Source organism: Amblyomma mixtum, chromosome 1 (genome assembly GCF_055824585.1).
Source record: "Amblyomma mixtum isolate Tamu chromosome 1, ASM5582458v1, whole genome shotgun sequence".
In the NCBI taxonomy this organism is placed as follows: Eukaryota; Metazoa; Arthropoda; class Arachnida; order Ixodida; family Ixodidae; genus Amblyomma; species Amblyomma mixtum.
Window position 1 is genome coordinate 29,445,556 of NC_143012.1, and position 17,106 is coordinate 29,462,661.

The following is a 17,106-nucleotide window of genomic DNA, read 5'->3' on the forward strand; positions in this document are numbered from 1 at the left end:
ACATATCTGACCCCAGCTCCAGGAAAAAGCCACGAGATGTTAATTTATTATATCTCGGGCAAGAAAAGCAGTGAAAAAAGCCAGTGTGTAGACTGTGTCAGCCTTGACGACTGAAAAAGCAGCGTCTACAGCAAATGATCAAGCTGCAGCTTTCACTGCAAACTTTCATAATGGTGCCTTGCTGTATCCCTCTGGCCCCTTGAAGAAAATTTATCACCGTCCTTGAAGACAGCTTCATTGCGCTTATTTTAGCCTTAATAAGTTCCACGATAAGAGCATTAATTGTTGACTTCGCTGATTTTTTAACACATGTACAGAGGGCAAAACGCTTGTCTAGAACACGTTCTTGGTATGTTTCCGTTTTAACACGCGATATCTAGTGATTATACATTTGGTTAAAAATGGTCTGGATGTAAGCATGGGCAGTCAAACTCATTCAGCGTCATTTTTTGCCTTCCTCATCGCAGCGGCTTCGGGAGCTGCGGAACACACAGCCATGGGTCGTTCTAGACATATGTTTTGCCTTCTGTACGTTTTCCGTCTCTAGCCAGCGTGAAACATGGACATGAAATGGCTAATGGCATAATCAAATTCTACATTCTGGTTCACCTGCGCTTCACGAAGTCAATCATTGTTCAAAGGGCTACCAAGAAGGAGCAGCTGAAGCTTTTAAAGATGAGATGATGTCAGTAGGTAGTGCAAACAAAAATGTGATCAACCTGACACTGAGTGCAAAATTGACGGAAATAAATGTGTTTAACAAAAGTTTTTATTTGGTGTCATACGTGAGTGATTCTTAGGTATATTTTCCCTGACAGTACGTCTGATCTTCATTGCATGCACTAATAATGCTATTTTACCGAGCACGGAATTCAAAGAAACTACTTAGAATGACAAAAGCATTTGTTGGGCGAGTTGGTGTTTTTGATGATCCATAACTACAGCGCAAACGACAGGACAGAGATGAGCGCTGTGTGGTGTCCCTTCTTCATCTCTGTCCTGTCGTTTGCGCTGTAGTTATGGATTACTTAGAATGCATATGCTTGTGTTCATTTCTATGTAACTAAGCACTATAGGAATGCATGCCCGCAGTTCGCCTGAAGCACGTTGCGATTTACAGGGCTCGGGTTTTCATCTTGAATGCTTTAATTGTGCCTGCATCTAGAAGTTTCCAGTGTTCAGTCTGTGTTCTAACTTCAAAGTCCGTACAAGTTGAGATCAGACCGCTGTCAACAGCGCTCTGTTGCAAACACACAGCCGTGGGGTTTAGAATCCTAGGGTAATGTCTTGAAGCAAGGTATTTTTATTTATTAAATTCCCCATAAGACGGTATGACGATACGGCACGGTTGCAGTATTCAGAGAGGAGAATAGGGTATAAAAATGAGTGGGTTTGTTTCGCCTTCGACTCATGAGCACGCGCACAAAATTCGTTCGCAAAAAAAAAAAAATGATTGGCGTCGCTGCGTCGTTAACTGAAGTGTGCATTGAAATACCACTACTAATCTAGAATTATAGAAAGAAAGTGCGCAATCGCATGCTCAAAGTATCTGATAACGCGCTCGTTTCGAGGGGCGAAACGCGCGCGTCTACTGCAGACGCCGTGGCCGGCACGGCACACCGGTTGCTCGCAGCGCCACCGCTGCGATCATCCAGCAGCAGCCCCCGCCGCAGCCGGCGGACGCCAGACTAGCAAGTATTTCTAGGAACCCTCCCTACGGCGGCTTTTTGTGTGACGCGCCTTGTTCGAAAGTTCACGTTTGCGTTGTTGAGAGTGCAGTCAGAGATGAAGCTTGCCACCTACGAGGCGATCGTGCGAAAGCTGGCATACCTGAACTTGCGCAATTGTTTAGACGAAGTGCGGTACTGTTTTCCTGACGTGGACGTAGTCACTCTTCGCAGCATCATCTCATCCGAAGCCCAGCGAAACATCAAAAAGACGTACCACATTTTAACGTCTCCGCCAGCCGCGGACGAGCATTACTACTACTTCAAGGCGTGCGTCAAGGCACGCGAACCGCCCGGTTTTCTTTTGGTCTACGCCGACGAGCTCCGTATTTCGCCAGCCCTCATGGCGCGCCTGATCGTCGAGAAGCACTACCAGCACTATAACTATCAGGGAGAAGAGGAACCCCCATCAAAACAGGACATTAGTCAGATGCTCAGAAACAGCGCCATCATCGAGGACGGCCCGCTGGCGGCCGAGGTGTTCATATGCGTCGTGAACGACAACACCTACGGTCCTCTGTGCGACGCGATGAAAAATTCCATTGGCCTGGAGTACGAAATTCACCTGAAAACACAGCTCAGACTCCTGGGACTGGCCTTTGTGGACGAGGACGCGCTCAGAGAACGCGGCTACGACAAGACTCCCGACATCAAATTGGAACTGCCGATCATGGTGGACGGAACCATCGTGAATTGGATAGAGAGCAAAGCGCAGTTTGGCGATCCCGACTGCCACAGGACTTACTCGCGCGACCAGTACCGAAGCTACTGGAATCGCTTCGGGCCCGGCCTGGTCATCTACTGGTTCGGTTTTGTCGAGGAGATCGTCGGGAGCCGTGAGGATGGATGTATAATCCGTGACTACATGCCCAAGAACGTTGTGCGAATGGAGGACGTTATGGGCATAGATTTAAGCTGATCCTGTGAACAATGGCGCGCCTCATAAAGCAGTTTTGTTCACGTGGCTTTGTTCCTGTGTTTGTTCCGTGGCTTGCACGTGAAGCCACGGGCGCCATTATGGCGTACAGCACGCAGCTTCAAGCAATGCTCTAGTGGTGCGGAGGAAACATGCGCTGTCTAAACGATCACTGCGTCTGTGCATTCTTGCTAGAAGAGACATTTAGCATAGCGGAAATGTACTAGCGTAAACATACGGTTCACCGGTCGCCGGCTGCGCTTGGCCCCGCCCCTACTACTGCGCATGCGCTACGGAGGCACCCGGTAATCCGGCATAGTCTACGCTATGCTGGATGCTTCTATTGACTGTTATTATAGGTCAAGTGCGCGGTTCTATCGTTCTTAGACGTTCAGAAAGTTGTCAGGTTCGCGAATTTCGCTGGTGCTGTAATCCGCCCATTCAACGAGTTGTTTGCATTTTTGCAAACAAAGTATAGGCCATTAATGACGAAGTGCTAGAAGTTCAGAACGTCAAATAATTTTTAGGTGCAGTGCAAATATTTGTGATCAGCAGCAGGGTTACAGTTCTGCTCTTTCAAATGTTGTTCTGAAATCGAAGAGGATGAATTGGCAGTGTAGTTAAATTCATGCCACACAAATTTAATGCTTTAATGCCATATTTAATGTCATATCTCATTTGCCTGAGCAATGCGTACTGTCGACCCCATTCCACATGCAAAAAAAGCACGCAGCTTTGCTTGGAGCAACTTCCTATCCAGATGAGACATTTCTTCTGTATTTTCAGTGTAAAGGGCACTATTTTTGCTAGCACTTTTGACAGATACTCTCACCTTGTATGTTGACACGAGAGTTTATGGTTACTTTTTCAACTTGTCAAGCAAGAAAAGAAACATTTCCTGCAAAATGACTTTTATGTTACATGTGAAAAATTTAGCCAAAATACTGTGCTGATTAGCACTGTTTATATTGAGGCAAAATTTTTGAGTGCCTTGCAGGCATTATTGTGACTTTTGTACAATGACATTCAACATGGGCGTGTAGCACTGAATCCAAAAATAATGGCGTTAACATAAGGCCTTCAGCATTTACTGCTATTTCTTATGTGCATGTGGCACAGGCATGCGGTTAGTCTTGTTTGTTAGAAGGCGAATTTTTTTACTTACTGCTTTACACACTCTGGTAAGAAAAATTAGCACTCAGACGATAAAATGATTGGACATGTGCTACTTGCAACTCTCCTCATCGTTTTCTCATGTGTGTGCCATGCAGTCCCAAAGCTATTAACCTACTTGCCCCACAGCACTTACTTTACCCATTTTCATCTTTTTACCTGTTTCTAGACTCTTTTAACAGTATATATATATGTACTGCTTTCAAAAAACATTTAGTCAACAGTAGCAGTGCGTTTTCTTGCTCTCATTGTTGACCTAGTGCATTTACATGTATGGCCGGTACCGACCCTTAAAATTTTTCTGAAATAAGCTTGGTCTTAAGCAACATAGTGAAAGTCTCGAAGAACTGACCTTACTTTGATAAGACTCGGATTAGTGATGGCGCTCTGCATCACTAGGCTCTTCCTAGCTGGCAACCAGAATCCAAGATCAGGCCAAAAATAAGAAAGGGGAGGGGGGGGGTACTCTCTATCACAGGCCACATCATCTCGAGGTGATCAGCACTCTTGAAAGTGCTACCAGTGGTAGAGCTGCCATTCCATTATTACGGTAGTGAGTAGACTACTGCCCAGTGCCAGTAGTATGAGGCCTGAACGGGTTGAAATGCAGGGTTGTCAGCCCAAGCAAGGCTACAAACCCATGATGCAGGCTATTCAAACTCCACACAAACATGCATATGGCTTTTATTTAAAAGGTATACATATCTACATAAAATGCAAGGGAATGTTAAAAGAATCAACTTCAACACGAAACGCAACTGTCCCACCGCGTGGATCACACTGGGAACAAGAAGAGAGATAACATAGCACCAGGCCAATCAACAGACACACGGAGAGCGTACTCTCTTCTCAAGCGCGCCATCACGGATGAATATGTTGTCAAGCTGGCAAGAATTGGCCTTGACATTCGAGACAAGTGCTACAGCTGCTGAAGGAAATACGACCGTGACTTAGCTCTGAGGCGAGAGAAGTGCTCACACTACTTTTTAACCATTTACTTCAATTCAAACACAGACGTGCACGTAGGCCTACACCACAACTTGCTTTCAAGAACACTGGATCCACTTGTCTAAAGGTGCGCGACACATGTATGCTTATTACTACTCACTACGGTTCACGGGCAGTTTTGCAAGTATTGTGAAGGCAGCTATTGCCCGTGCACTCATCACATATATATATGGCTGTGCAGAGTCTCAAAACAAGTGCCACCTGCAATACGCAGAAATACACAATGCATTTCGTGGCGGCGCATAGCCATGCGAGTTGTCCCAAGACTGCTCTCCCGCGAGGTGCTGGTGGCAGGCAGAAACAATGTGTCCCCACCAACTGTTCAAAGCAGACAGCAGTAACCAAAGGCCTGCGGTGCTTAAGTCTCAGAAAAACACAAACAAGCTAAGTAGACTAGGCAAAGAACATGACCTGCACTTGTTACCTGGGAAGACATCTTGATGTGTAACAGCCATAAGCTGAAAGTTGCGTCACAGTTATGTACACAAGATCGTGAGATGTGTTCACGCACATCTTAAAGGAGTATAGACACCTAACTTTTTGGGCGAGTTTTTTACTTCTTTGAAATGATGCATAAGGCATCATACAAGGGTTACCGTGTGGTATTATCCTATGACCGCTAAATAATTTATATTCAATTTCTTTCTCGTGCTGCTTCGGTTTTAACAGCTGAACGTCAGAGACGGTATAGGTCGTGAGCCATGAAAAAACAGATATAATTGCTGCTTTGTTGTTTTAATACATAACAATGCTAAAGCCAGCCTGCCTCAACAGATAGAATGAAAATGAATGTAGAAGCAGCGATATCGCAGTTTTTTCATGCCCCACGTGACCTATAAGCACATGTTGACGTCAGTCATCGTTCCGCTGTTGAAACCGAAACCTAAGCCGAAACAGCATGGCAGAAAAATTCTATTATAAATTATTTGGTGTTCATAGGCGAATACCACGTGATGATTTATGCACAGTAGTGTCTTCTGCATCATTGTAGAGAGTCAAAGATGACACCAAAATTAGGTGTCTGTACTCCTTTAATATTGCAACTTAAGTAATAATAATGATGAAGAAACAAAACAATGAAGTGAGCTCCAAAAACATCTTCACCTTTATGTACACCCGTCCTTCACTGTTACACATCCTAACCAAACACTCAAAAAATGTACAGACTAGCCAAACTATTCAACAACGCACCACACCCGTGAAAGGAATGAATAATTTACATGGCTGACCACCTTGTGCAGGGCTGCTGACCCAGTGACATGTCTGTTCCCAGCATTCCGAAACTATCAGTGCCATCATCATAGATGGAGCCACGTGACTGACCAAAGCACTGGCTACTCCTCAGACTACGACATCAATTGCCGACACTGAACCGTGTCAGTCGTGTAGCTCACGTGGATGAGCTGAACACTAAGTCTAAAATCCACGCAGCCATGTGACGAGCAGTCTCCTGGCTAAAACAGCGCTTCCGTCAGTCAAGCGGATCCATCTTGTGAAGTTAGCCGAGGCAAGCACGGTACACTCCCTAGTGGCAAGAACATCGAGAGGCAAGCTTGCATACAGATGTCTTCAGCTAACATGCATGCGTTCCTACTGCTGCTACAAACACGGATGCTGCAATGTCAAGACGGGCAGCTAGCAAATGTGCACTTCGAACCAGCATTGGCCGTCAGCAGCCAAACAAGGACCGCCAACAGTAGAAAGCATACTTAAAGCCACAACACTTAGCAAGTCTTCAGTAGCATGACAGGCGGCCAAATGCAGGAACTGATGCGCTAGCAACAAGAGTGCTATCAACAGGCTGTACAAGAAGAAAAACAAACGCTCTTCAACAGTGTCAAAAGACTATTGCAGCCCATGATCCACTACTGTAAGATTGCTCTGGAAGGCATTCACACAAGCACATGTGCTGGAAAGCTATATAAGGTGACAAAAAGTTGAGAGTCTGTATGGCACGCAAAAAACAAAATTATGAATTGGCTGCACTGTATTGAACACATAAACAGCAGCTTTACCCCTCCCTCTCTGAAGCTTTACAAGTGGTGTATAGTTGAACAGGCATTTTCTGCACGAAAAGTTCACTCATATGTACCACCAAATGGGCCAGAGAGATTATCCAGAGAAAAATTATCCAATAATACTTGCATTGTGCCCAATTTTAATTACATTATTCACGCAGCAAGCCGGCTCTGCAAATTGCACGGCCCTTGGGTCAAGTGGCAATCCCTGCACTGATGTTTCTCGAGAATTGTGAATTTTAAATGTGCGCTGAAAAGCGCAGCTTATGTGGTACTCCTGCTCATGAAAGCACAGCTTGATGTCCACTGCTGCAAGCCAGCCCAAGCACTTGATACCATTCAGTCCACGAAGCACACATAAGCACAAGAGTGGTGCCATAATAGCCAGTGGCCCATGCAGAAGTGCAAAGCATTAGCTCGAGTGGTTAACAAGATATGCAAACGCACATTTATGTCCTCCCTGAAGAAGCATTAGAGCTCCCAGGTTTACTCATGCAAAAATTTGGCAGTAGCCCCACCTATCCCGACGTTGAAGCTTTGGTAGTGTCAGCTCTACTCCTGATGTTCCTAAACACAAGAGTGAAACAAGCCAAGCTCATAACAACCCGCCAGGAACCTGGCTAACAGAGGATGGCTACCAATTTTGTTCGCATGTAACGCACTGCTTATGGCTGTGTCCACTTGCGGAGTGCGAGAGATTCAATACTACACCTTAGTTCCACAAAAAACAGTCACACTTGAGCTGCGGAGAACAAGCGAACAGAAAGCAGCAGTCAGCAGTCAATGATACTGCACTGTAGGCATGGCTATAGATGAATTCTCTGAACCAACATTTCAACTTTTACCGCTCAGCAGGCCACACGAAGGCAGTGGACTGCCGTTGCTGCCGTCCGATGTCACGAATGAACCGCATTCCAGATATTCGGGGACCAGCCGTCAATACCGCACACTCAGCTCGGCGCTTTCAATGCAATTTAGGACACCTTGAAAGCACAAATACAAATCGAGATGCAGGCAGTCTCCACTCGTAAGACCGCATAACTCCCCAAAAGAACAAACCTCAACAGCCAGCTAGTCCAAGCCGCAGCCCAAGCTGAAAGACAGAACGGCAACACATAAATAGTGCAGCAACGCGTGCGGCAAGAGTGGCGGAGGGTAGAAAATAAAGGTGCGTGTGTGAACGGGCGTAAAAGAGGCATGGCATCGTGACCCGTAGACTCTCTGCGCGCGTCTTCTCAGCAGTTCCCAAAGTCCGCAAAGTTCGCAAACGACTCCGTGGTGGAACCACCTGCCGTGCTGGCGAAAGGGTCGTCGTCCGGCGGCACGGGCGGAGCGGGAGCAGCGCGTGTGGGTCCGCTCGCAGACGATGAACCGCCGCCCCGCGAGCTCGCGAGGTGCTTGGGGGGTGCTGGTCTTGGCGGCGGTTGTTTGCCCTTTTTCGGCGGCAATGCAGGTGTCGGACTCTCGGCGCGTGCGGGCTGCACCGGCGCGAACGGGTCGGTACCAAATGGGTCTGCACTGGCAGCGGCAGGAGCGGCCTGCAATAATTGTGTTCCCAGTAAAAATGTGCGAATGGTACAGCTGGCACAGTGCATGCCACGAGTACGGTCAATATAAACAAGACGGTGCCACTGCTTAACATCCGTATATATGTGCATTTCTGCCAGAATTAAGATCAGATTAGCACTGGGCTCGGAACATCTTCATACACTCGTCTACAATAATTGCACTGATGGCCCAATAGGGGATATTCAAAACGGAGTGTCTAGCGTTCCGTCCAGACGGAACATTTGCTGCTGCTGCAGTTCCGTCCAGACGGAATATTTACTGCAGCTAGAGTTCCGTCCTTACAATAGACAGTTTTAGCTTCACGTACGTAGAAACTTCACGTAAGTAGAGCGCTTACGGGTCACCAGTGCGCATGCGCAGAACGTGAAGTGTCTGCGTGGGTCGCACGGACGTACGTGAGATTTGGATCTTTGCGTTGCGGCCTTCACGTTGATTGCTTGCGTGCGTGGCGTTGGCAAGATGGCGGCGCCCTGCCCGCCCGCTTCACAACGATAACAGCTTCGTCGCTATTCCCTCGACGTGGTATCGTGCTGTATACTGCTGTATTTGCCTTCAGATGGTCTATCCTTGCTCTCGCATGAAGTTTTAGGTGAGCACTAGCTTTTGTTTTCCAGATAGAAATCCGTTTCAGCAGCTCCTAAGCCTGACGGAGAAGCGTTTGTGGTCGTCATAGCAATGAGTGTGCCGACAGTCTCGCGAGACCACGCGAAGCTCAAAACCTCGCGGGATATCGCGAGACCCTCGGCACGGTCAGCGGGAAAAGCAAAAATGTGCACGTTTTGGCTCCATATGCGCACGTCGTCAACATGAGTGGGACACCAGCGCGCCTTCGCTTCTCGAAAAGCGATGATTTAATTATGCTGCGGGACGTGAAGGAATGCAACCCCTTTGAAGATAACATGCAACATACAGTTCGGTGGACTGAAATTGCTCAGTCAGAAGAAAGGGGGAAAGTATTTACCGCCCGCACTATGGCTTGGCCTGGCTCCGCTCCAAGCAGCTCGACTAAACAAAATTAGTTTTCTTTATCTGTACTAGATGGCGCGGCACAACATGCTAGTGCATTTTTTAGGTTCTATGGCAGATATACACAGTTTGCGTCCCGTACGTGTAGCTAAAACTGTACGAAGCGACACGAGCGCACGCTCACGTTTACGTGCGTGAAGGTTCTACGTACGTAAAACTAGAACTGTCTAATGTCCGTATTGTCCATACTATACAAAATGGGTGATTTCTGCCCACATAAAGCATTTATTTGCCTCTAGAATAATCAGTTGACAAAGCTGCATTCAGATGTTCTCTCTATGCATTTATACGGCACCAAAATATCTGTCCACGCATTGCGTTTAGTTACATCCTCGAAGGTATAACTTCCGTGCATGCATGCAGGATCGGGAAAATGACACTGTTAGAAGCAGAGTGCAGGAACTCTTTGCGAAGTGATGTGAAGCCCTGTCGCTATTTGCGCTGCACGATGACGTAGCGGGAAAAAGACTAAGACGTACACAAACGGTCAACAAGCATTATGCAAACGCACCAACAAACCCAAGCCAAAGCTCGTTCTGTTGCCATTTCTCACTGACTGCTTGGAAAATAAAATCATGCAGCAGAATATCCTGTCACACATTAGGCGGAATAGGATTGCCACTTTTTTAAATGGTCATGCAAAAGTCTGCAAGCAAGCTGGTTTCCCAATCCCTAACGCCAGCTTTAATTCCGTCTTGACATAACTCATGTGGCAGATAATGCTGGACAGAACTGTATGGTGTCAGATACAGTTCCGTCTGGACGGAACCCCATCGCTACATGCAGTTCCGTCTGGACGGAACTTTAGCGCAAATTGTAGTTCCGTCCGGACGGAACTCTAGCGCAAATTGTAGTTCCGTCTGGACGGAACTCTAGCCACAGCCTATTCAAAATTCCGCAAGTGCGCTTTCCCACATAACTATGTTGCCTCAAACAAGATGGCCGACTTCGCTATAAAGGAACTACATGGGCTACAGGACAGGCGCTAAAAGTGTGGATAGAATGTAAGAAACGTATTTTGGAAGAATCAAACAAAAAAAACAGTCTTTCTTGCTTTGTTTCAGCTGCAAACGCATTGCCACCTATCTTGTTTTGGGCAACATTGTTATGCGGGAAAGCGCACTTGCGGAATTTTGAATATCCCCTATAGGAGCGGTAAATGGGAAGAACTGCAGAATGCATCAAGGCTCAGGGCCATTGAGTGAAACTCTACTAGGACCAAAGTAAAACAAGAAATACAAGACACAGACGTCACCCCCATATCTCCACATCACAAAACAAGAAAATCACTGAACCTTTTTCTATCGGATAAGAAGCACAAAGCCCAGAACACAGTAGAATCTGGACGATAAGATTACGGTTGACGTCAGTTTGGTGACACGAATTTCATAAATGTCTCCGAAACCCGAACTGCATACAATAAGCTGCTGTTCTGGATGATAAGAACGATTTCTTAGCCATGGCAGATAATATGAACAAGCAAACCACTGGACGCTTTCCAGCGGGCGCCCAGTGACGGTGATGCTGGTGAAAAGAGACCATTTGGCGACAGCAAGAGAAAATAGGTGCAAATGAACATTACAGACTTTTTCAGCTGAAAATTAACAGAGCCAAACAATGGATATATCAAACCACCCAGCGCCAGGTGGTACCCGCTCCGATTGCAGCTGGCAGGCTTTACCGCACTACACTAGTGGTTGGCAGTGGTGCAGCAAGCATTCACGCTTTCATGTTGCATTAAAGTATCACTCCTATTTGGCCAGGAAGGCCCTTTCTTTAAACGGTGTGAAAGACCTAGGTCTAGCACTATCACTGCTCTGTACTGGCAGTGGGACAGAGTCATGCAAAATGCACCATTTTGTGTGGTTTGTTGCACTTTATTTGGAGACATGAGAGAAAAAAATGGTCCAAATGCCCAATAAGGCCTTTTCTGGTTTAATATAAATGCGCCAAATAAGGGAGGAGGCACTATCTTGCAGTGGCTTTGGTCAGTTTCGATTTGGACGCTATTTCACTATGCTGGCTTGACCTCGCGATGCCCAGGACGATTGCACCTCCCATGGAATCGGGACCACAAAAGCAGTACACGGCTGCTTTTAAAAAGAAAGTTGCTGGAAACATTGATACCACATCAAGCACTGCTACATGATTTGGATGAGATGTGGAGAACCTGCAGTTACTGTCACCAGACATGGGCCTCTCCAGCCACGCTGTGCATCTGGATTACGGAAGCTTGGGCCAGCATTCCCGAGAAGCTTGCCGGTTGTGATTTCAAGAAGCGCAAAATATCGAATGCATTTGATGGTACTGAAGACATGTTTCTATTGAAAGATCTCTGACAAGAGCCTCTTGGGAGACAGTGCATCCAACAACGATGATTGGCAAAGCTCCGACTACAGACACTTGCCAAGCGTGCGCGCCCATGCAAACGCCAGTTCATACACAGGCTTTTACGGTAGATATAAAGCTGCCTCAACTGCCTTTTAATCACATCAACATGGTTCACAGTCCACAATGATAAGGAAATAAAAATAAGACACACAACTGAGGAAAGTTGTGCAACGCCCCTAACAAGCAACACTGTGTATCCTACTCACCTCATCGGGCCCAGGATTGGCTGCACCAAAAGCTGCTTTCCCTGTCCCGAATGGATCGAAAGGGTCTTTTGTGTCAGCTGCACAGCAAAAAAACAAATCCAAAGTTTCACTCAGCGCTCCAATTCAAAAAGTGAAACGACAACTCTCACAGTTAAAATAAAAGCGGCTCAGCAAAGACAAACTTTGCCATAACGAAAAGAAACAAGTTCCTGCCATCAACTGATGAAGAATTACACATTCTACTGGTTTTCTCATCAACCTCAGTGCAAGTCATAGCTTTATTTTGTTTGTTTGATAAGCAATTTATATGAAGTAATCATTTTATCGGCTAATGAAATAGGAAAGTAACCTCCAATGCTCACACCGACCCAATCACTTCGCAGTAAGGAATTGCAGCTTACCGACAGGAACTTCTGGGGCGTCCTGAAAGCTGGCAGCAAAATAGTCCTCGTCCTGCAACAGAACATTCCTTGGGTTACAGACCTTTTCAAAAAGAGGTTTATGTGCTCCGAACACAAAAAAGCAGGAAAAAAGTTAAAATTAAGCTCCCCCATTCTTTCCCCACAGCCCAAAAAAACCGGTTGATCCAAAGGTAAGGACTGCTTGTGAAAAAAAAATTAGTTGTTACAATGCTTCTCTCTGTACTTGCTAGCTAAACTAAAGGCTATGAGTTAAAAGTATGTCCCTCCATACAAATAGCAGGTGTTGGTGCTCATAATGGTAAAAGAACATTCCTTGGGTTACAGACCTTTTCAAAAAGAGGTTTATGTGCTCCGAACACAAAAAAGCAGGAAAAAAGCTAAAGATTAAGCTACCCCATTCTTTCCCCACAGCCCAAAAAAACCGGTTGATCCAAAGGTAAGGACTGCTTGTGAAAAAAATTAGTCGTTACAATGCTTCTCTCTGTACTTGCTAGCTAAACTAAAGGCTATGAGCTAAAAGTATGTCCCTCCATACAAATAGCAGGTGCTGGTGCTCATAATGGTAAAAGAACATTCCTTGGGTTACAGACCTTTTCAAAAAGAGGTTTATGTGCTCCGAACACAAAAAAGCAGGAAAAAAGCTAAAGATTAAGCTCCCCCATTCTTTCCCCAAAGCCCAAAAAAACCGGTTGATCGAAAGGTAAGGACTGCTTGTGAAAAAAATTAGTCGTTACAATGCTTCTCTCTGTACTTGCTAGCTAAACTAAAGGCTATGAGCTAAAAGTATGTCCCTCCATACAAATAGCAGGTGTTGGTGCTCATAATGGTAAAAGAACATTCCTTGGGTTACAGACCTTTTCAAAAAGTGGTTTATGTGCTCCGAACACAAAAAAGCAGGAAAAAAGCTAAAGATTAAGCTCCCCCATTCTTTCCCCACAGCCCAAAAAAACCGGTTGATCCAAAGGTAAGGACTGCTTGTGAAAAAAAATTAGTCGTTACAATGCTTCTCTCTGTACTTGCTAGCTAAACTAAAGGCTATGAGCTAAAAGTATGTCCCTCCATACAAATAGCAGGTGTTGGTGCTCATAATGGTAAAAGAACATTCCTTGGGTTACAGACCTTTTCAAAAAGAGGTTCATGTGCTCCGAACACAAAAAAGCAGGAAAAAAGCTAAAGATTAAGCTACCCCATTCTTTCCCCACAGCCCAAAAAAACCGGTTGATCCAAAGGTAAGGACTGCTTGTGAAAAAAATTAGTCGTTACAATGCTTCTCTGTACTTGCTAGCTAAACTAAAGGCTATGAGCTAAAAGTATGTCCCTCCATACAAATAGCAAGTGTTGGTGCTCATAATGGTAAAAGAACATTCCTTGGGTTACAGACCTTTTCAAAAAGAGGTTTATGTGCTCCGAACACAAAAAAGCAGGAAAAAAGCTAAAGATTAAGCTCCCCCATTCTTTCCCCAAAGCCCCAAAAAACCGGTTGATCCAAAGGTAAGGACTGCTTGTGAAAAAAATTAGTCGTTACAATGCTTCTCTCTGTACTTGCTAGCTAAACTAAAGGCTATGAGCTAAAAGTATGTCCCTCCATACAAATAGCAGGTGTTGGTGCTCATAATGGTAAAAGAACATTCCTTGGGTTACAGACCTTTTCAAAAAGAGGTTTATGTGCTCCGAACACAAAAAAGCAGGAAAAAAGCTAAAGATTAAGCTCCCCCATTCTTTCCCCAAAGCCCCAAAAAACCGGTTGATCCAAAGGTAAGGACTGCTTGTGAAAAAAATTAGTCGTTACAATGCTTCTCTCTGTACTTGCTAGCTAAACTAAAGGCTATGAGCTAAAAGTATGTCCCTCCATACAAATAGCAGGTGTTGGTGCTCATAATGGTAAAAGAACATTCCTTGGGTTACAGACCTTTTCAAAAAGAGGTCTATGTGCTCCGAACACAAAACAGCAGGAAAAAAGCTAAAGATTAAGCTCCCCCATTCTTTCCCCAAAGCCCAAAAAAACCGGCTGATCCAAAGGTAAGGACTGCTTGTGAAAAAAAATTAGTCGTTACAATGCTTCTCTCTGTACTTGCTAGCTAAACTAAAGGCTATGAGCTAAAGGTATGTCCCTCCATACAAATACCCGGTGTTGGTGCCCATAATGGTACAAGAAGGTTAAGGTACAGCTGTAAAAAGCCAAACTTACGAAAAAATAGTCATTTCAAGCACTGTTCACCATAATTACTAAACTGGTCAAAGAGAACTGCCTGCCTTGGTAGAAACTTTGACCAAGTAGACACTTTCTTGAAGTAGATAAAAAGCAGTGATAAGTCCAGAATAATGTCAAAACATAAATAATTTTACAGGATTAGAAATGAATGCCTTTTGATTTCGTACTGCTTTGGAGGAATTGAGAAAAAAAGAAACGGAATTCCACTTTACTGAATCGACAGCCCTGGACAGTAACCTGCACTTCAGTTGAGCTATGATGAACACACTTAGTGGTATTTCACAACTTCAGCACAGAAAGGGATAAGGTATGCCTGGAGCAGGCCTACAGACTCCACCCTCATGACATGTCATCTATACCGCGTGTTCCGTATTTATCTATATCGGTTACGAAAAATTCTCCTGCGCAATCTACTGAACTATATGGGCTCAAACGCTGACTACAAGGTAGCTTATGAGGGTCTTCGTCTTTCGATAAGTAGTTTAACATCTAAACTTGCCTGCATTTTCAGGAATCGGCGAAAAACTCCATTCGGCTGCGGCAGAACTTTTCGTCCAGGCGAGCAAAGAAGTCAGTTTGACAGGCTGTGCCATCTGGCGAGCTTATTAATTTCAAGGAGCAGACGACACGCACATTCGACGAAACTGCACGAGGTGGGCATTCCTGCCCCAAGCCATGACATCGGTTGACTCACCGCTCGCCAGATGGCGCAGCCTGCCAAAATGGCTTCTTTGCTCGCTTGGACGAAAAGTTCTGCCGCAGCCGAATGCAGTTTTTCACCAATTCCTGAAAATGCAGGCAAGTTTAGATGTTAAATTAGTTATCGAAAGACGAAGACCCTCATAAGCTACCTTGTAGACGGCGTTTGAGCCCATATAGTCCAGTAGTTTGCGCAGGAGAATTTTTTTTTATAACACGGACAGATAAATACGGAACAGGCGGTATGTCATGACCAGACATCTGTAACTCCGTTCGCTTGAACTGGACTGTGTTCCCTAAGCCACACAAATAGGCGACGCATACCTTTGTCTCGGAACTGAAGGTGCTCTTGAACGGATCCCCAGCAAACGGGTCCTCGGAGCCACTGCCTTTGAATGGGTCTACTGCAGAGAATGACACGCCGCAAGAATTAAACAAATGTGCGCTACGTTGAGAGATAATGAATGTGTGCAACACGGAAAAAGGTGCACGACACTTCCCAACCTCTCAGTCAGCGCAGAAAGAAGGAAATGAGCAGTTATTTTCTTGTCCTAGGTCCTCAATCAAGAGATGGAAGCATGCCAGCAAGCCCAATCTACACACTCTTTATTGCGGCACCCCATTTAAAACAAGCCACTGACATCTCCGCTGTAATCAAACAGTAGAATAAACCCTAAAGCTAATTTAATCAGGTATACTAAAATATTGCCACCTTCATAGTATAACACACTTTCAATGTAGGTGACTTAGCTTCCTTCTTTGAAATGCCATCAACACGTAACATGTAAAAGTGACAATATCGACATGTAATGACAACAGTGAACAAACTTATCGTGCAGAATGCCACACTTATGCCACTGAGAATGCCACTCACTTATTCCCCTAATTCCAGCAAGTCCCAGCAGCATTGTCACTGACTATGGGACCCCCTCCCATATGTAATATTTGCAGCAACCTTCAATGCACTGAAATAAACTAGAATGAAAACTTGGCACTCTCACCCGACTTGAAAGGATCTTCCCCACCAAATGGGTCTCCCAGGAACCCATTCATGTCGTTGAACATGTCTTTGCTGCTCTTGAATGGGTCATCCTGAAAGACAATGACGGCCAAGCAGGCATATTTTATGACTGCAGTTAACCAACGCACTGCCCTGTACACATTTCATACAGAACAGACTGTACCTACCTGAACAGATTTAGTTTCCAGTTAAAAAGAATACAGAATCCTCACGGCAGAATCTCCTCAGCTAAACAAGCACAAAATTTTGAGAAAGGTACTGCTTCATCAGCAGGTGGAGGGATGGTCTTGAATTTCACTAGTAGAGCCCCTCTATAGTAAAGCCGCTCGGACCCACAAAAATCTTTACTATGTCAGTTGTTGGTGGTGGCATGGTGACGATGCTCGGTAATAATCTGTCTGCTTACTAAACACATAGTGCTGGTTTGCAAATACAGCAGAAATACCTCCCATCCTGCTCTGATCATCCCATTATGTGCTAATGATTTATTTTTAGTTACATCACATTACATGTTATGTTTTCGATTTCGTTTCAGTCTCTCGGAAGTACTGTATCTGCACAAGGAAAGTTTGATTTCACATGAAATGAAAGCTTTGCATGAACACAGCACCCTTTAATAGGCAATAAACAAGAATCGTTCATGACGCAATGGAGCATGGATATAGCCAACTCAATGCCACCGCTGCTTCGTGCTTAGAGTTGTTCTTCGCTGCGACCA

The 17,106-nt window shown here is 45.2% G+C and overlaps 2 protein-coding genes across 7 annotated transcripts in view; one reads left to right on the top strand and one right to left on the bottom strand.

Annotated features, from left to right (window-relative positions):
• The first annotated feature begins 1,573 nt into the window (after positions 1-1,573).
• Positions 1,574-2,691, top strand: LOC149365913 (CDAN1-interacting nuclease 1-like). Its single transcript, XM_089548234.1, has one exon. It carries the CDS (start codon positions 1,786-1,788, stop codon positions 2,644-2,646), a length of 861 nt encoding a protein of 286 aa, XP_089404360.1. The 5' UTR covers positions 1,574-1,785; the 3' UTR covers positions 2,647-2,691.
• A 1,793-nt stretch (positions 2,692-4,484) lies between these two features.
• The window catches only part of LOC149365914 (uncharacterized), a 34,264-nt gene continuing 21,642 nt past the window's right edge, over positions 4,485-17,106 (bottom strand). For 4 of the 6 annotated variants that reach the window (XM_089547201.1, XM_089547204.1, XM_089547187.1 and 1 more), the window contains 5 exons: positions 16,369-16,459; positions 15,692-15,771; positions 12,436-12,487; positions 12,035-12,111; positions 4,485-8,380 (listed from right to left, as the gene is read on the bottom strand). In XM_089547201.1, the coding sequence (XP_089403327.1) occupies positions 8,078-8,380; positions 12,035-12,111; positions 12,436-12,487; positions 15,692-15,771; positions 16,369-16,459 (603 nt within the window). In that variant the 3' untranslated portion in view covers positions 4,485-8,077. The remainder of the gene's footprint in view (positions 8,381-12,034; positions 12,112-12,435; positions 12,488-15,691; positions 15,772-16,368; positions 16,460-17,106) is intronic. The other 2 variants (XM_089547210.1, XM_089547195.1) reach the window with 1 other exon arrangement.

Coding starts and splice junctions, on each gene's coding strand:
- LOC149365913 (XM_089548234.1), top strand. CDS start 1,786: ATGAAGCTTGCCACCTACGAGGCGATCGTGCGAAAGCTGGCATACCTG.